This window comes from Myxocyprinus asiaticus, chromosome 45 (genome assembly GCF_019703515.2).
Source record: "Myxocyprinus asiaticus isolate MX2 ecotype Aquarium Trade chromosome 45, UBuf_Myxa_2, whole genome shotgun sequence".
NCBI classification, from domain to species: Eukaryota; Metazoa; Chordata; class Actinopteri; order Cypriniformes; family Catostomidae; genus Myxocyprinus; species Myxocyprinus asiaticus.
This window is the reverse complement of record NC_059388.1, coordinates 23,957,928-23,973,219: the sequence shown is the minus strand read 5'-3', so window position 1 is coordinate 23,973,219 and position 15,292 is coordinate 23,957,928. Positions and strand designations below refer to the sequence as shown.

General features: G+C 36.0%; 2 protein-coding genes and 1 long non-coding RNA gene across 5 annotated transcripts; 1 reads left to right on the top strand and 2 right to left on the bottom strand.

Moving 5' to 3' along the window:
* Positions 1-642: 642 nt before the first annotated feature.
* LOC127435491 (CD82 antigen-like) lies at positions 643-7,433 on the bottom strand. Of its 3 annotated transcripts, XM_051689037.1 has the most exons (10): positions 7,239-7,433; positions 6,899-6,977; positions 6,567-6,682; positions 6,352-6,426; positions 5,992-6,093; positions 5,681-5,845; positions 5,500-5,583; positions 1,812-3,697; positions 1,571-1,694; positions 643-847 (listed from the first exon to the last, which is right to left on the bottom strand). In XM_051689037.1, exons 1-8 carry the CDS (start codon positions 7,302-7,304, stop codon positions 3,266-3,268), a joined length of 1,119 nt encoding a protein of 372 aa, XP_051544997.1. In that variant the 5' UTR covers positions 7,305-7,433; the 3' UTR covers positions 643-847; positions 1,571-1,694; positions 1,812-3,265. The 3 variants fall into 3 exon arrangements, with proteins under 3 accessions (XP_051544997.1, XP_051544998.1, XP_051544999.1); XM_051689038.1 differs by lacking the exon at positions 5,992-6,093 and having other exon boundaries at positions 5,681-5,841; positions 6,348-6,426; XM_051689039.1 differs by lacking the exon at positions 1,571-1,694 and having other exon boundaries at positions 3,487-3,697.
* A 2,286-nt stretch (positions 7,434-9,719) lies between these two features.
* Positions 9,720-14,937, top strand: LOC127435160 (U6 snRNA-associated Sm-like protein LSm8). Its single transcript, XM_051688391.1, has 4 exons — positions 9,720-9,837; positions 13,849-13,889; positions 14,145-14,272; positions 14,437-14,937. The coding sequence occupies exons 1-4, from the start codon at positions 9,807-9,809 to the stop codon at positions 14,525-14,527; spliced, it is 291 nt and encodes a 96-aa protein (XP_051544351.1). The 5' UTR covers positions 9,720-9,806; the 3' UTR covers positions 14,528-14,937.
* On the bottom strand, positions 12,552-13,861 carry LOC127435161 (uncharacterized). Its single transcript, XR_007896137.1, has 2 exons — positions 13,772-13,861; positions 12,552-13,632 (listed from the first exon to the last, which is right to left on the bottom strand). It is a non-coding gene; the product is annotated as an uncharacterized LOC127435161 (long non-coding RNA).
* Positions 14,938-15,292: the final 355 nt, after the last annotated feature.

Genomic DNA, 15,292 nt, shown 5'->3' with positions numbered 1-15,292 from the left:
TGGTGTTCAGTTATACTGGAAGACATCTCTGTCCTTCTATGAATGGTCTGCAATTCAGCTCATGAGTCCATGTGTGTTTCCAAACACATTCTATTAACTAATTTTGGCCATGTACACACATAAAAACATGCTGGCACACTCAGGCAGCACAACAAAAGCTGCTTGTTTTCATGACAATATGAGGAGACCCAGAGAGCATGAGAAAGGAGCTCACACGATAGACATGTAACAACATTATGGCTCATAACCCATAATTCATTCTTACTTTATATAGCATCGCTCTCTCATTCTCTCCATGTGTCTGTTTTTCTGCTCATTGTAGCTAAACAAGAGTTATGTAATGACATGAACAATATCGGATAGGCCAACTGCATAGGAATATAACTGTGTATCAGAATAGGAAAAACCACTTGTTTTTTAAAGGGATAGTTCACTCATAAATGTAAACTGTCTTCATTTACTCACCCACTTGTTCTTCCAAATGCAAATAAATGGTTTTAACTGCTCTTGCATATACAGTGAAAGCATATAGTGACCAGGGGATGTCAAGCTCCAAAAACAACCAAAAGTCACCATAAAAGTTGCATCAGGTTTAACGTAAATGACGACACTGGTTCTATCAGGAAGACTCGCAGACTTGAGTGAAATTCAAGATGACATTTATTTGATGAATATAAAATAGAAATTGTAATGTCTCTCTTTGGCGTAAGCCCCGTCTGGCGGTCCGAAGAAGTTGTACTCGGAACCGTCATATCCTGTCGGAGATAGGAGGCAGGGGCGAGGAGCCTACCCCCGTGCAGGACGGGACTCAACTGGTGGTGGTGGGGTGGTGGAGGTTGTTAGCACACTGAAACAGCAATGTGATAGATTGTGAGCAGACTTATAAAGCAATGGCTTACATGTGATTGGCTAGGAGTTACCTAGCTAATGGTGCGATGATGTACAGCTGCTAGTCTTCCCAGAACTACGCTGCTCTTACATTTCCTGCATGGTTTTAATTATGACTTAAATTTCAGTCTGTTCCTCCTACAGAGTTATTGTATGATTTATTTATGCATTTGGCAGCTCCAACAGTCTAGAAGTGCAGAAGTCTTGTAATATTATAGCGCATAAGCAGTGTTGAGTGTAATATAATTACAAAGTAATTAGTTACTGTAATCTAATTACATTTTAGTAAATAAAGTAGTTTAATGCATTACATTTTATATTCTTGTAATCAGATTGCAGTAACTGACTTTCAATAAATAGTATTATTTTAAGTATATTATAGGGTAATGCTTATTGCTAATATATTATGTAGAATGCATGAATTATGGCCCCGTAACGAGTCGTTGTGAAGCAGAAATGTGAGGTGCTATGTGTATGACTTGTGTGTAACAATGAACAAGAAAGAAAAATGGACATTATTTTGAATTTGTTGAGCAGAAAATTGGTTTAGAAAGTAACTTAAAAGTAAAGTAATTAGTAATGTGATTACTTTTTCAATTTAGTAATTGGTTAAGTCATCTGATTACAATTTTAGAGGAATAATTAGTCATTTGTAGTGGATTACTATTTTAAAGAAACTTACCCAACACTGCGCATAAGTGATACGGCTACTTTAATGTTGTTTTTGTTGTCATTTTTGGAGCTTGACAGGCTGTGGTCACAATGTGCTTTCGTTGCAGCAGGCTGAACATTCTGCAAAACATCTCCTTTTGTGTTTCACAGAAGAAATAAATTCATACGGGTTTGAAATGAAATGAGGATTAGTTAATAATGATAGAACTTTTAGCATATTATTTCTTTCAAGAATACAACCAAAACAACACCTCTCTGTTGAGTTTTTGGGTCCCTGGCACGGCGTATCCCAAACAGTCCTGAAAATTCCTCGTTGACTCAGTCTGAGTGCATCATTCTTCCATTATTGCAAGCAGGAATCAGGTACTGGCCATGGAAATATCAAGCTCCCCTCCGTGCAACTTTCTCTTTGTCTCTATCAATGCATGTGCTGTCAACTGTAGTGGTAAAGCATGACTGCCAACTCATAACCGCACGAGGTCGGTAATGTCAGCCTGGCTATCATCAACCGCAGAGCAATCTTAACAAAGAGCCCTCTCATGCGGACAGACATGCCGCTCTTTATGGCCTATAGAGAGTGTCGTCCATCATACTTCAGTCAAAACCCACTCTTGACTCGCCGACTTCCGACACACACACACAGATACATTCACACACACTAAACAGTCTGGCTACCAGCCCCCCATGTCAACATCATCATCACTTGACTCATAAAGCAGATCTGAGTGAAAAAATAATGCAGTGATTTACTAAACAACCTTTCAGATCATTAGAATATCAGAGTTAAGACCCTGGAAAGTCCATTGCATGAAAAGCAAAGGATGATTAATGGTTCGCTTGCGCATGCATCTGAATCGCAGTGTGTTTAATTGTTCCTTGTTAATCCTCAAGTCTCTATGATATTTTTTTGCCTGTTATTTTCACCTGCCAGGCAAAAAATGTAAGTCTGATCGCTTAGAAACTTACAATAACTAGCCACACAATTTGAGGTATCATTCATGTCTGTAGTACAAACAGTCCAGGATGAGTTGCCTGATATAGACATGGCCATTGGTTGTACATAAAACAGGTTTATTTTGAATTGTATTGTTTAAGTAGAAAGCAGGTCCATTTTTATTCCTTATTTAGAAAGATTAACTCAAATTATTATTTTACATATCAATAAATCTTTTATTTTTCCATATGTATGACAGTATTTAAAAATGATGACAGCATGTATGTGAGGATCATCTCAAAATGTATCAGTTAAGATTTCAGGTCAGTATTTTTATATTGTTACACTTCTACAGTTATACAATATCTCTAAACTTGTAAAGGGGCATTCAAATAAAATAGAAAATTTCTAAAAATCTGCTTCTTTAAAATTAGTACATTGTCTGTCATTGTCACCTTGAAATGTGGCTTTTCTCAAATATATTGGACTAAGGCATATGACCTTAAAGGTTTGGAATGAATTCTGTTAAAATGCTGGTTGTCTTAAAATGACAAATGATACTCCTGGGAACATGCACTAACTACCTGTTAAACGTACTGAACATAGTACCCCAACCTGTGGCACAAAACAAAGGACTTTCGAGAAGGTTTTAAGTGTCTTTGGTCAGACATAGGTCACAGCTTACTCTTTGTAAAGAGTGCTATTTTTAAAAGAGCACTCAAATTAGCCCATCCCAATCTGATTAGATTACATGGGAAAAGGCATCTGGCTTCAGTAATCATCACCATTGTAGCTCTGAGGGTAATTTTGAACATACCGCTGATCATAACTGCCATTGTAGCTCGGTGTGTATTGCAGAATATGAGGATTATTGTAACTTAGATTGTCGCCCTGTTCAAAAAATTCATGATTGTTATACTGGTCATAATTCTCAGCAACATATCCATTGTGATTATAGCTACTGCGATCATATCCAGCGTGATCATATTTACCAAGGTCATATTCATCATGATCATAGCCGCTGTCTGTTTGCGGGTTACAGGTTTGAAATTCAGGCTGATAGGTTTCTGTGTTACACTGCTGGTCTAAAGGCTCCATTGAAGGACTCTCTTCCATGGCATTTAACAGATTACTGGGGTGAAGCTCTCTCGTTTTGCGGCCAATGCATTTATAGGAATAAATGCCAAAGATGAACTGCAGTACCTATGATAGCAAGACAGCATCATCCAGTGTTACTTAATGGAATATTCTTGGTTCATGACAAGTTAAGCTCAATCGAAAGCATTTGTAGTATAATGTTGATTACCGTGGGAAATATTTTCGACTCGTCCCTCATTTATTTAAAAGAAGCAAAAATCGAGGTTACAGTGAGGCACTTACAATGGAAGTGAATGGGGCCGATTTTTGGAGGGAAAGACTGAAATGTGAAGCTTATAATTTTATAAAAGCACTTACATTCTTCTTTTAAAACTCTGGTATTATTTGAGCTGTAACGTTGCAAAAATCACTGTTTTTGCAGGATTACAGAGGTTACGCCGTTACTTCGTCATGGCAGCAAAGTTTTCAAATTAGATATAACTTTACACAGATAAGGTTAGCAAGTTATTTTATCACACTAAAATCATGGTAACACATATATTGCTTAGATCTTGTGCAATGCTAAAGACCGATATATCGGCCAGGCCTGGCCAATTAATCGCCCGATATTTGGCAATTTTTGTGATTATCGGCATCAGCCGATAACCGTGTTCACTTTTCACTTGACTTGAAAAGAAGTGTTAACATTCCCTTGTGTCGGTTTCAAAATCTACCAATAGATTTGTCAATGGATAGTCAACACTTTCTGTTTTTTCTATTCTAGTTTATGCAAATTTTAGTAAATACTGCACAAAATAAGTGTTTGTTTCACTTTAGAAATTTTGTGAACAATTTGATTTGCTGTTGTTAAATTGTATTATGGTTATTGGCATTTATATAGACCATCGGCCATCCTGCTTTTAGATATCGGTGTCAACAGCGGCCATTGAAAAACCCATATCAGTCGACCACTTGTCTTGTGCCTGCACTTTTGAAACGGTGAGTATTTTAATGTTTGAGGATTGGCCCCATTCACTTTCATTGAAAGTGCCTCACTGGAACCCAGATTTTTGCTTTTTTTTAAGAAAAGGAGGAACAAGTCGAAATTATTTTTGTGGTAATCAACATTTTGCAACAAATGCTGTCGATTAAGCTTAACTTGGAATATGCCTTTAAGCTGTATCAATAAAAATGCATGGAAAGCTATGGGAAATATTATAAGGGAAATAATAAAACGTACAATAGAAGTCAATGGGGGCCTGGGTAGCTCAGCGTGTACTGACGCTGACTACCACCCCTGGAGTTGCGAGTACGAATCCAGGGTGTGCTGAGTGACTCCAGCCAGGTCTCCTAAGCAACCAGATTGGCCCAGTTGCTAGGTAGGGTAGAGTCACATGGGGTAACCTCCTCGTGGTCGCGATTAGTCAATAGGGCACGTGGTTAGTTGTGCGTGGATCGTGGAGATTAGCATGAGCCTCCACATGCTGGGAGTCTCAGCAGTGTCATGCACAACGAGCCACGTGATAATATGCGTGGATTGACTATCTCAGAAGTGGAGGCAACTGAGACTTGTCTTCCGCCACCTGGATTGAGGTAACCGCGCCACCACGAGGACCAAGTAAGTAGTGGGAATTGGGCATGCCAAATTGGGGAGAAACGGGGATAAAAAATAAATAAATTAATTAATTTTAAAAAAACAATGGAAGTCAATGGGGCAAACGTACAATAATTGCCTTATATACTTCCATTGTCAGTGCATTATTATATTGTTTTGTTTGTTTTTATGAAACTGAAATACGACTTAAAATAATTTTCTGTGGCAATCAATAGCATCTGTGGTGTGGAACTGACTTCTATTTGATCTTTCATTAATTGGATAACTATTTCTTGAACATTTATGCACTTTTAATACTTTCTGTCTCTCTTACCTGAATCAAAAGAAGCCCACCGTCCATTCCAAATATTACAATGATATTCATTTCTAGCCAGTTTCCCAGAACTTTCTCACAGCCCTATAACCACAAAATTGTATTTAGTGTGCAAATTAAAACAACAAAGAGACCATTAGTTAAAGGTTTAGAAGATGGGAAAAAAGGCAACATATGTTACCATTTTATAGATGTTTGAACCATTTCCGAAGCTGTGTGTTCCATTCAGGATTACAGGGCAGGTACCGTTGAAGCAAGAGCAGGGGTAGATATCTGTCCCACTCAAGGACCAAATAACTGTATTATTCCTCCATTCATTTGGTGTAACTCTACCACAACATTCTGCCTATAGAAAAAAATGCTTATCAAAATAGTAATTCTGCACAGCTCATTTGTAAGCAATAGATAATTGTCAGATGAGGAATGGTTCCATAGTCTATGCTTCTTTTATAATCAGTATTCATTTTGTTAATTGGTAGATCATGCACATACAGAATTCTGCACGCTGTCCAAAAGCCTCCACGACGTCTGTGTTTTATTTCCTCCATAATTCACAATTATTTCATCCACATTCTCCATCAATAAACTCTTAATCTGGTAAATTTCAAAATGTGTATTAGACATGATACCTCACCATTTTATAAACTGATAATTTTTTTTATATCTAAAAAAGTAATCTTAAAGTAAGTCAATATGCTTGCAGAATCTTAGAGGTTGCAGTAATAAGGATTTAGCTGCTTTAAGGAATAGCTGTTGTTAATTTGTAAATGAAGTCCATTTATCAATTGTGTTTCCTCCTGACAACATTACCAGAATATTACAGAATACAGATTATTAACAGTATTAACTTGCCAAGTTTTGTTGTATTAAAAGCACCAGGGTGATGAAGATCTGACCCAGGACAATGACAATTAAGAAGCTCAGATACTGCAAAAGGGAGAAAAGGAAATGTTGACAGACAACTGTTATTCCAACTTTACCAAAAGTTAGTTTTTAATAGAAAAAGGTTTACTAGGAATCAGCATCTTTGCATAATGTGCATAAATGTACAGTATGGTCATACTTACAAATATAATGAAACATCTGTTTTCTAAACACGCACCAATACAGCCCAGCAAGGACACACCAACAACCACTAGGCCAATGACAAAGAGTCCCCCAGCCACAAGCTTTACTTCCTTCCCTATGAGATCATAGATACTTCATTAAGTATTAATGCTCCTCAATCAGCCTGAAGGAAATATTGACATATTTACACTGAGAGATAATGGAGAAGGCATTAGTCCATAAAATTATTGGAGGTAAATTACAAGAAGTTGCACTGTATATTGTTATTGCAAAAGTACTATAGTACTTTGAGTTAAAACAGTATGATTTAAACTTTATTATGAAAACTTACCAGAGCTAATAACACTTATAAAGTTGTCCTTATCAAAAAAGATCCAAGCTGAACATGCAAAAATGCTGATGCCAAGAATCTGTCAAGATTAATGTGTTACTTGTTTGCACATGTAGTTGTATTTGAAATAAGATATTTCATATCGCTTGAGCAGATGTTTAAATCATTAGTGCTGGCAGAAAACAACAAGACAATTCCTCATGTTTTATAGCTATGACCATTATATGAAGGGTCAGAGAAGATCTAAGAAGCTAGTGTCACAAAACAAAAAATATCTCCTAAAATCATCGTCAATAACAATTATAAGCAGATCTATAATGTTGTCTATGATTTAGCTTACCACAAAGAATGAATTGATAAGCATCAGAAAGAATTTCAGGATCTGAAGTTTGTCGTCTGCTTTCATATTGGCTGTAACAAACTGCCACAACTGTAAATGAAACCTAAGAGAGGGTATTCAGAAACAAATACATATATATATATATATATTTGCATATATGTTTTCACAACGGTTTCCTGGACACCCTTCTAATGCTTAAAGTTCAGTTCCTTATACCAACATGAATGATTAACTTTGACAATAGCTTGTGTTGTGCATTACACAACAGCATGTGTGTGTGTGTGTCTGTTTGCAGGTTTGGGTGGTTTACGGTTACAAACTGGTAATTACAAGGGAATAATGCTATAAATGTGGTTTATGAGGACATTTCTAGTGTCCCCATAATTCAAATAGCTTAAAAAAACATACTAAACAATGTTTTTCTGAAAATGTACAAATGTGTGTGTGTGTGTGTGTGTGTGTGTGTGTGTGTGTGTGTGTGTGTGTGTGTGTGTGTGTATGTGATTTGATGTGTCACTGACATCATCCGCTAACAAAAATGTACCAAAAAGTACGTTAGTACTTACTACCTGGCTTTTTAAAACATGGTGCAATGGTAATACCATGGCTTTTTGGAGATTCTCTGTGCCTTATTACAAATGCCTTGGAGTATCATGTAAATACTATGGTATATGAATAGGTAATCATTCAATATAATGGTATATAGCTATCAAAGTACCATCCTTGCTGAAAAAACAACAAAAACTAGCCTTAGCAGGTCAGTCTAAAGTGGTTTTGGGCACTTTTTTGCTGGTCAAGCTGGGAGACCAGCTTAAAGGGATAATTCACCCAAAAGTAAAAATTCTCATAATTTACTCACCCTCTTGCCTTCCCTGATATGTGTGATTTTCTTTCTTCTGCAGAACACAAACAAAGATTTTAAGAAGAAAATGTTGGCTCTGTAGGTCCATACAATGCAAGTCATTGGTGACCAGAACTTTGAAGCTCTAAAAAACACATAAAGGCAGCATAAAAGTAATCCATATGACAGTGGTTTAATCTATGTCTTCTGAAGCGATCCAGTTGGTTTTGGGTGAGAACAGACCAGATCTTGATATCTCAGTCTCCTAGGCAACATTATGATTTCAAGCTTGATTACATTCTACTAGCACCATCTAGCACTCTGCGCATGCGTCAAGCACTAGGAAGTGTGATCGAGCTTGAAATCATGATGGTGCCTAGAGACTGTTATGGCAAGATGTATAGTTACAAAAGGAGTTATATTTTGGTCTGTTCTCATTCAAACTAGATTAGATCACTTCAGGAGACATGAATTTAACCACTGGAGTCTTATGGATTACTTTTATGCTGCCATTAGGGCTTTTCACACTGCTCTTAACCTCGGGTTAACGTCGTTCTAAACCCCACTTTTAACCCAATGTTTCACACTAGTAATTTTGAAAGGGGTTTAGTTACCCAGGGTTATCACTGCATTTGCGGTGCCAAAGCTATACATTGTGAAAGGATTTGATGTTTGAATATTTCAGAAAGTTGTTTAGCAACACACAGCAAATCAAATAATGCCTCAGTGCTTACCTCATTAAATATTCATGCTGTTCACATTCTCCATCTGAGGGAAACCTTTAAAGCATCGAACAGTGATGGCAAATGCAATAATTGGCATGATAAAGAGACAGTATTTCGTGTTTTCATGGTATATTTCTGAAGACAAAAGACAAACAGAGCTGATTTGCTTGCCGCGTCCATCACGAGTTGTATTCATAAAATCATTGTTATTAACGCCGCAAATATGCAAATAAGTATGTTAATCTGGGGTTTACGAATGTAGAGTGTGAAACATCAGAACATGAATACCCAGGATTACTTATTAAAACCCAGAGTAAAGTGTGAACAGTGTGAAACATGAAACAGGAGAACCCAGAATTCCATTTACCAGGAGTTTACAATTACCTGGGATTAACTTTTCAAGTGTGAAAAGCCCTATTATGTGTTTTTTAAGTTTCAAAGTTTTGGTCACCATTCACAAGCACTGTATGGACCTACAGAGCTGAAATTGTCTTCTAAAAGTCTTCTTTGTGTTCTGCAAAAGAAACAAAGTCACACATATCCGGGGTGGCATGAGGGTGAGTGAATGATTTTTGGGTGAACTATCCCTTTAAACCAGCTTCTTTTTGTTGCAGAGATGGTTTTTCAATTTGATCCTATCTCTGTTCTGTGATACAGTAAGTGGACAGTACTTTATCATATTATACCAAATCACTAGTAGTATCACCACCATCCTCAGTATTTCCATAGCCCCTCACTGTGACCTTGGAACAATTTGCCTTTTGACCAAGAATTGATTCTTATCTCAAAAGTTGCTGGTTGGAAACCTCTAGAGTGCGCCATCTGCGGGACAATAACAAAATCACAGACTCGCTTATTCCCAATCGACTAATACTGCCTGTCGTTGAGCTAGATAGGTCATCGACTTCTAGAGTCTACCCGCTGTCTTTTTTTATCCGTTGTCATTTCCGGAGCTGAACGAATGCGTTGCGTTTAAGCTGTACTGGTGGAGCCCCGGTGGAGATGTCTACCGCCCTGGAGAGTTACATTAACCGTATCCTTTGACGCATATCATCATGAGCACAGGGAAGCTGTTTTAGAGCCGTTTTAATGGCTGTGTTTTTGTTTTTCAGTGGGCACGAGAGCAAGTTTTATCGCGTGCTTTCAGCATGATATAGTCATCATCGCGTTATAATATATATATATATATATATATATATATATATATATATATATATATATATATATATATAAATTTGAATTATGAGATTTATATTCAAATGTCCCCCTCTGGTTTATATATATATATATATATATATATATATATATATATATATATATATATATATATAAATTTGAATTATGAGATTTATATTCAAATGTCCCCCTCTGGTTTATATATATATATATATATATATATATATATATATATATATATATATATATATATATATATATTTATTTATACCAGATGCAAATTTTAATGTAGAAATTCAGACGACGGTGTAATTTATATCAAAAGCAGTCTAAAATTCTTAAACTGTAAACTAAAACCACAGAAAATAATTATTTTAACTGAATTTAATTTAATCAAAATAACTGTATTGACAATTAACTGTCTTATTAACTGTAAATTATGTTAAACAAGTAACAGGAGGCATTAGGATAAGCTGTCAAATACACTGCCTGGCCAAAAAAAAAAAAAAAAAAAAAAGTCGCCGTTGATGCCAATAATGATTGGATCATTATTGCAGTGATTAATATGTTTCAGCTGGCAACAATTCTTTTAACCCTAACTGATTCAGTGTGCAGCTTCTCATTTCTTAAACAACCATGTCAGAAGACATATGCTGTGGTCGTGGACAGGGTTGGGAGGGTTACTTTTGAAATATATTCCACTACAGATTACAGAATACATGCTGTAAAATGTCATTTGTAATGTATTTCATTAGATTACTCAAGGTCAGTAATGTATTCTAATTACTTTGGATTACTTCTTCAGCACTGGTAGATTTTTTCACTTGTTTTGATTATAAAAACTCTGCCAGTACAGTAAGACAAAATACTCATGTTTGATGAATATTTGTTATTTATTTTTTTACATATGAAATTAGGGATGTGCGAGACTAGTCGACTAAATGGTACAGCTGCTGCTAGTCAGCACTGGAAATAATAGTCAACTAGTCTGTTAATATTGAATTCCCAAAAAACATTTTATTTACACTTTGCGTTATATTGTTTCTATCATTACTTAAAAAAATAATTATGAACATAATTATTTAATAAGCGTTTATCTGGAGGATGATTTCATGCTTCTCTCTTATACTCGCAGTGCACACAGAACAATGTCCTGTTGAGCAAAACATGGTATGTTATTTTTGCTTCGTTCTTAATTATTATTCGGCCATAATTTAGACCTATATCACTTTCCAGTCGTAGTCTTTAACACTTCAGCACAACATAATGTGCAGGTTAGCAAAGATTTTAAAACTGAAATCATGGATGACTGGCAAGCGCGAGTCTGGAGAAACAGGCGTTTATTTATTCATTCTCAGTGTAGAGAAACGTAGCCTACATGTGTTACGTTATTGTGTTAATAATAACTAAATTACCTAATTATGTTACGTATTTATTTTATATGAAAACTAGCGCATTAGTTACTTATGGATTAAAAAGTACCTCTTCCTAAATGTAAATATGTCTTTTCATTAAAAGAGTTATTCTGAAAAATATGTGACTGCATTGTTTTCTTCACAACCAATTTATATGTTGAAAAATTTGAGAATATATGAACCCCCCCTCCTCTCAAACCCTGTGTCCCATCCCGTCACACTGATGGTACTCAAAACATTTTTCCAAGGTTGGCAGGTATGGATTAAACAGCTGTATGGCCACAAGAAAGCCACTTGTTAGTGAGGCTAATCGGGAAAAACTGGTCTGATGAGTCAGTGTAAGAAGGGAAGCGCATGAAGTGATGCACCCCTCATGCATAGTGCCCACTGTACAAACCTCTGGAGGCAGTGTTATGATCTGGAGTTGCTTCAATTGATCAGGTCTACGCTCAATAACATTAATCAGCAGTAAAATGAAGTCAGCTGACTACCTGAATGTACAGAATAACCAGGTTATCCCATCAATGGATTTCTTCTTCCCTAACGGCACGGGCATTTTCCAGGGCGACAATGGCAAGATTCATCAGGCTCAAATTGTGAAAGAGTGGTTCAGGGAGCATGAGGAATCATTTTCACACATGAACTGGCCACTACAGAGTCCTGACCTTAACCCCATTGAAAGTATTTGGGATGTGCTGGAGAAGACTTTACGGAGTGGTTAGACTCTCCCACCGTCAATACAAGATCTCGACCAGCAACTCTGGATGGAAATAAATGTTGTGACATTGCATAAGGTTGTCGAAACAATGTCACAACGAATGCGCACAGTAATCAAAGCTAAAGGTGAAACGAAATATTAGAGTATGCAATTTTTTTTTTTTTTTTTTTGGCCAGGCAGGATTTTGCTGTAGGGCTAACAAATAACAGATTTGATCATCAGCCATCTGTTAGTTATTTTTATGGACAGAGTTTTTTACCTTCTTTAAAAACCTGATAAAATAATCCCAGGTTAAGGTTAAAATTTTGTGAATCTGCGCTGTCTGTGAGCTTGGCTTTAAATATCCTTGCTTCTCAAGTTCTCTGTGTCTGAAGATGTTGGTCATGTAAGGAGATACCAGAAAAAAAGAGACACTTCACAACTTAAGATAACGCTGGCTGTTGCGTATGGATGGATGCATGTTTTTTCAAGCATTTAATGCAATTATGTGTTTATTTACCCATGAAAAAGAGAAACAAACCAGCATGTTTTCTTTTGATAAGGGAAATTATTACACAACACAAGCATAGTTTCGGAAGGGTCATAAATAAATACATAACGTGAACGGACTGTCCATATTTTTAATTCAAGAGTGTAATATAGGATTACAGGCTCACTAAGGTATTCCAATCAATTTATTCTAATAATCCCAAACCAGCAACAACATATGTTTATGTTTAATATTTCTTGATAATCAGCACAGCTATACATTTTCTGATGTTTTATTTACGTGTGACGTCAGTGTGTCAATGCAGTGAGTTTACACAACAATCTCTGGGATCTCTACAGACATCCCTTATCCTTTGAGAATCAGAAGTTAACATTACAGATGTCTGCAGTAATTTATCACAGTCAGACATTTGTCCGGAAAACTAATCACATCCAAATAGGGCTTTACTTGATAGCACCATCTACTGATGGAATATGCATTCAGTCTGACTAGAAACGGATATAATTGATCCCCTCCAGAGACAAAATTTAAGGACCAGAAGGGGGATATCTAAAGCAGAGGCAGGGAAATCCTCCTCCTCCCCGGCAAATTGCACCCTGTATATTCACATAATGTATATATGTATTTTTCTATATATACTGTAATCCTATGTATGCAAATTGTGTGTCTGATAATGTGTGCACTGCATGCACATGTAGATATGTTGTGTATAGTGTATCATTTACAGTGTGTTTACTGCATAAACTATGTATATGTTGTATATTGTGTATATGATTACATACAGTAAGTAAAAGTACTACATATAAACCTTATATATATGCATATAGAGTATCGGAGTATATAGACAGGGTTTAGAGTGAATTCTACTAAACCATGTGGCTTCAAACTATCGATATGAGAATTAAATAAACCTTACAAATCAGATACTATATATACTCTATATGTTAAAGATATTGTATCTGATGTGTATGCAATTGCATATTGTAATTCAAGTGAGACCTGGACAATTTTCAGGCACTTTGTAATTACCTAACATGTTCAAACTCCCTTAGTCATGTTTCAGGATTCATATATTGGATCAACGATGTAAACACTTGAATAGAGATACATGGCAGCAGAAATAAAAGGGCCATCTAATTTGCTGGTCTTGTGCACATTTTTAGAATACACGAATGGTATAGATGCTTTGATGGTGCAGATGTCTTCTGTGAACCTTTGAAAGTTTCTTAACCAGTACCTTTTCAGGGACTGTTGCCATAGTCACTTCCGATGGTAGAATGATTGTGGTGAGTGTTTCTCATCTATGGGACACAGTTATTCTTTACTCACCATTACCCCGACTTTTTTTTTCTTCCGTGAAATACAGACATTAGGCACATTGTTTAGTCTCAATCACCCTTTACTTGCATTGTATTGAAAAAAAGTCCCTATTAATCTGCCTTCCATGTAAGAATGTAATACTCATGTATAATAACGTGAGTGTAGGTCATTTGTGTGCAGTAACAAAGAAGTCTTTATGACTCTTATTTTCTTGTCCTTAGGGAACGCTAAAGGGCTTCGATCAAACAATCAATCTCATCCTGGACGAGAGCCATGAGCGTGTGTTTAGCTCTTCCCAGGGTGTTGAACAGGTGGTTTTGGGACTGTACATTGTCAGAGGCGATAATGTGTATGTGTATAATGTCCCTTCTAGTGTTTCTGTTATTTACATTTTGCAAAACAATTGCAGGCATGATTGAATTTTTTATGCTTCAGAGATAAGTTCTAATGAATGTTTGGCATTGTGAGACATCAATGTCCATGGCATCAACCTGCTGTGTTTATGTGTTCAAGGGCTGTAATCGGCGAAATCGATGAAGAGACAGATTCTGCGCTAGATCTCGGCAACATAAGGGCAGAACCACTCAATTCTGTGGTGCACTGATATCTCACGAACGCACAAGGACAGAGATTTCACGTTTATAAGTAATCCCCTTGCTCCAATTGAAGACTTAACCTTGGAAACCTATAGGCATGGAAAGGCAGCAATATAATTTGCTTTTTTTGAATCTTCAAGGAAATAGACTTCTTGTTATTTCTTTTTTATGTGTATTGAAACAATAAAAAATAAAAAAAACGCAATTTTTTAACAATTTTTATTTTCAATGGTGGTAAAGAGATGAGCATATTTGCATTCTGAATTCACTGATGTATTTGTGAAGTTAACTACATTAAACATGTATTTACACATTGACTGCCATTAGAGACTTCTAAAAAAAATAACTGGGTGACACAAAGAAATGTCACCCCACAAAAATGAAAGAAGGGAAATAAAAATTGCATATTGAAAATGAAGCCTATTTTTAGTAACATTTCTGTGACAATGTCTTCATAGTCTTAATTTTCTTTACACAAAATATGTCTTATTTTTTTTATTTTGCTATGAAATATGACCCAGATTAATTTTTAACCCAATCAGATGTAAAGTGTCAGGTTCAACAAGACTTGCCAAAAGTTAGTAGTAGTCTAATGGAAAGATATAGTCTAAAGCAGATATTGAATCCAAAACCTTTTTAAGCATGTAGAAAACAAGTAAATTACATTGAGACCAGTGTCGTTGAAAAACAACAAAAACATTTGTACCACTAGATGGCTGCAAAACGTATTCCTCTACCTCCACCTAATTTTATTAAAGTAAAAAAAAAAAAAA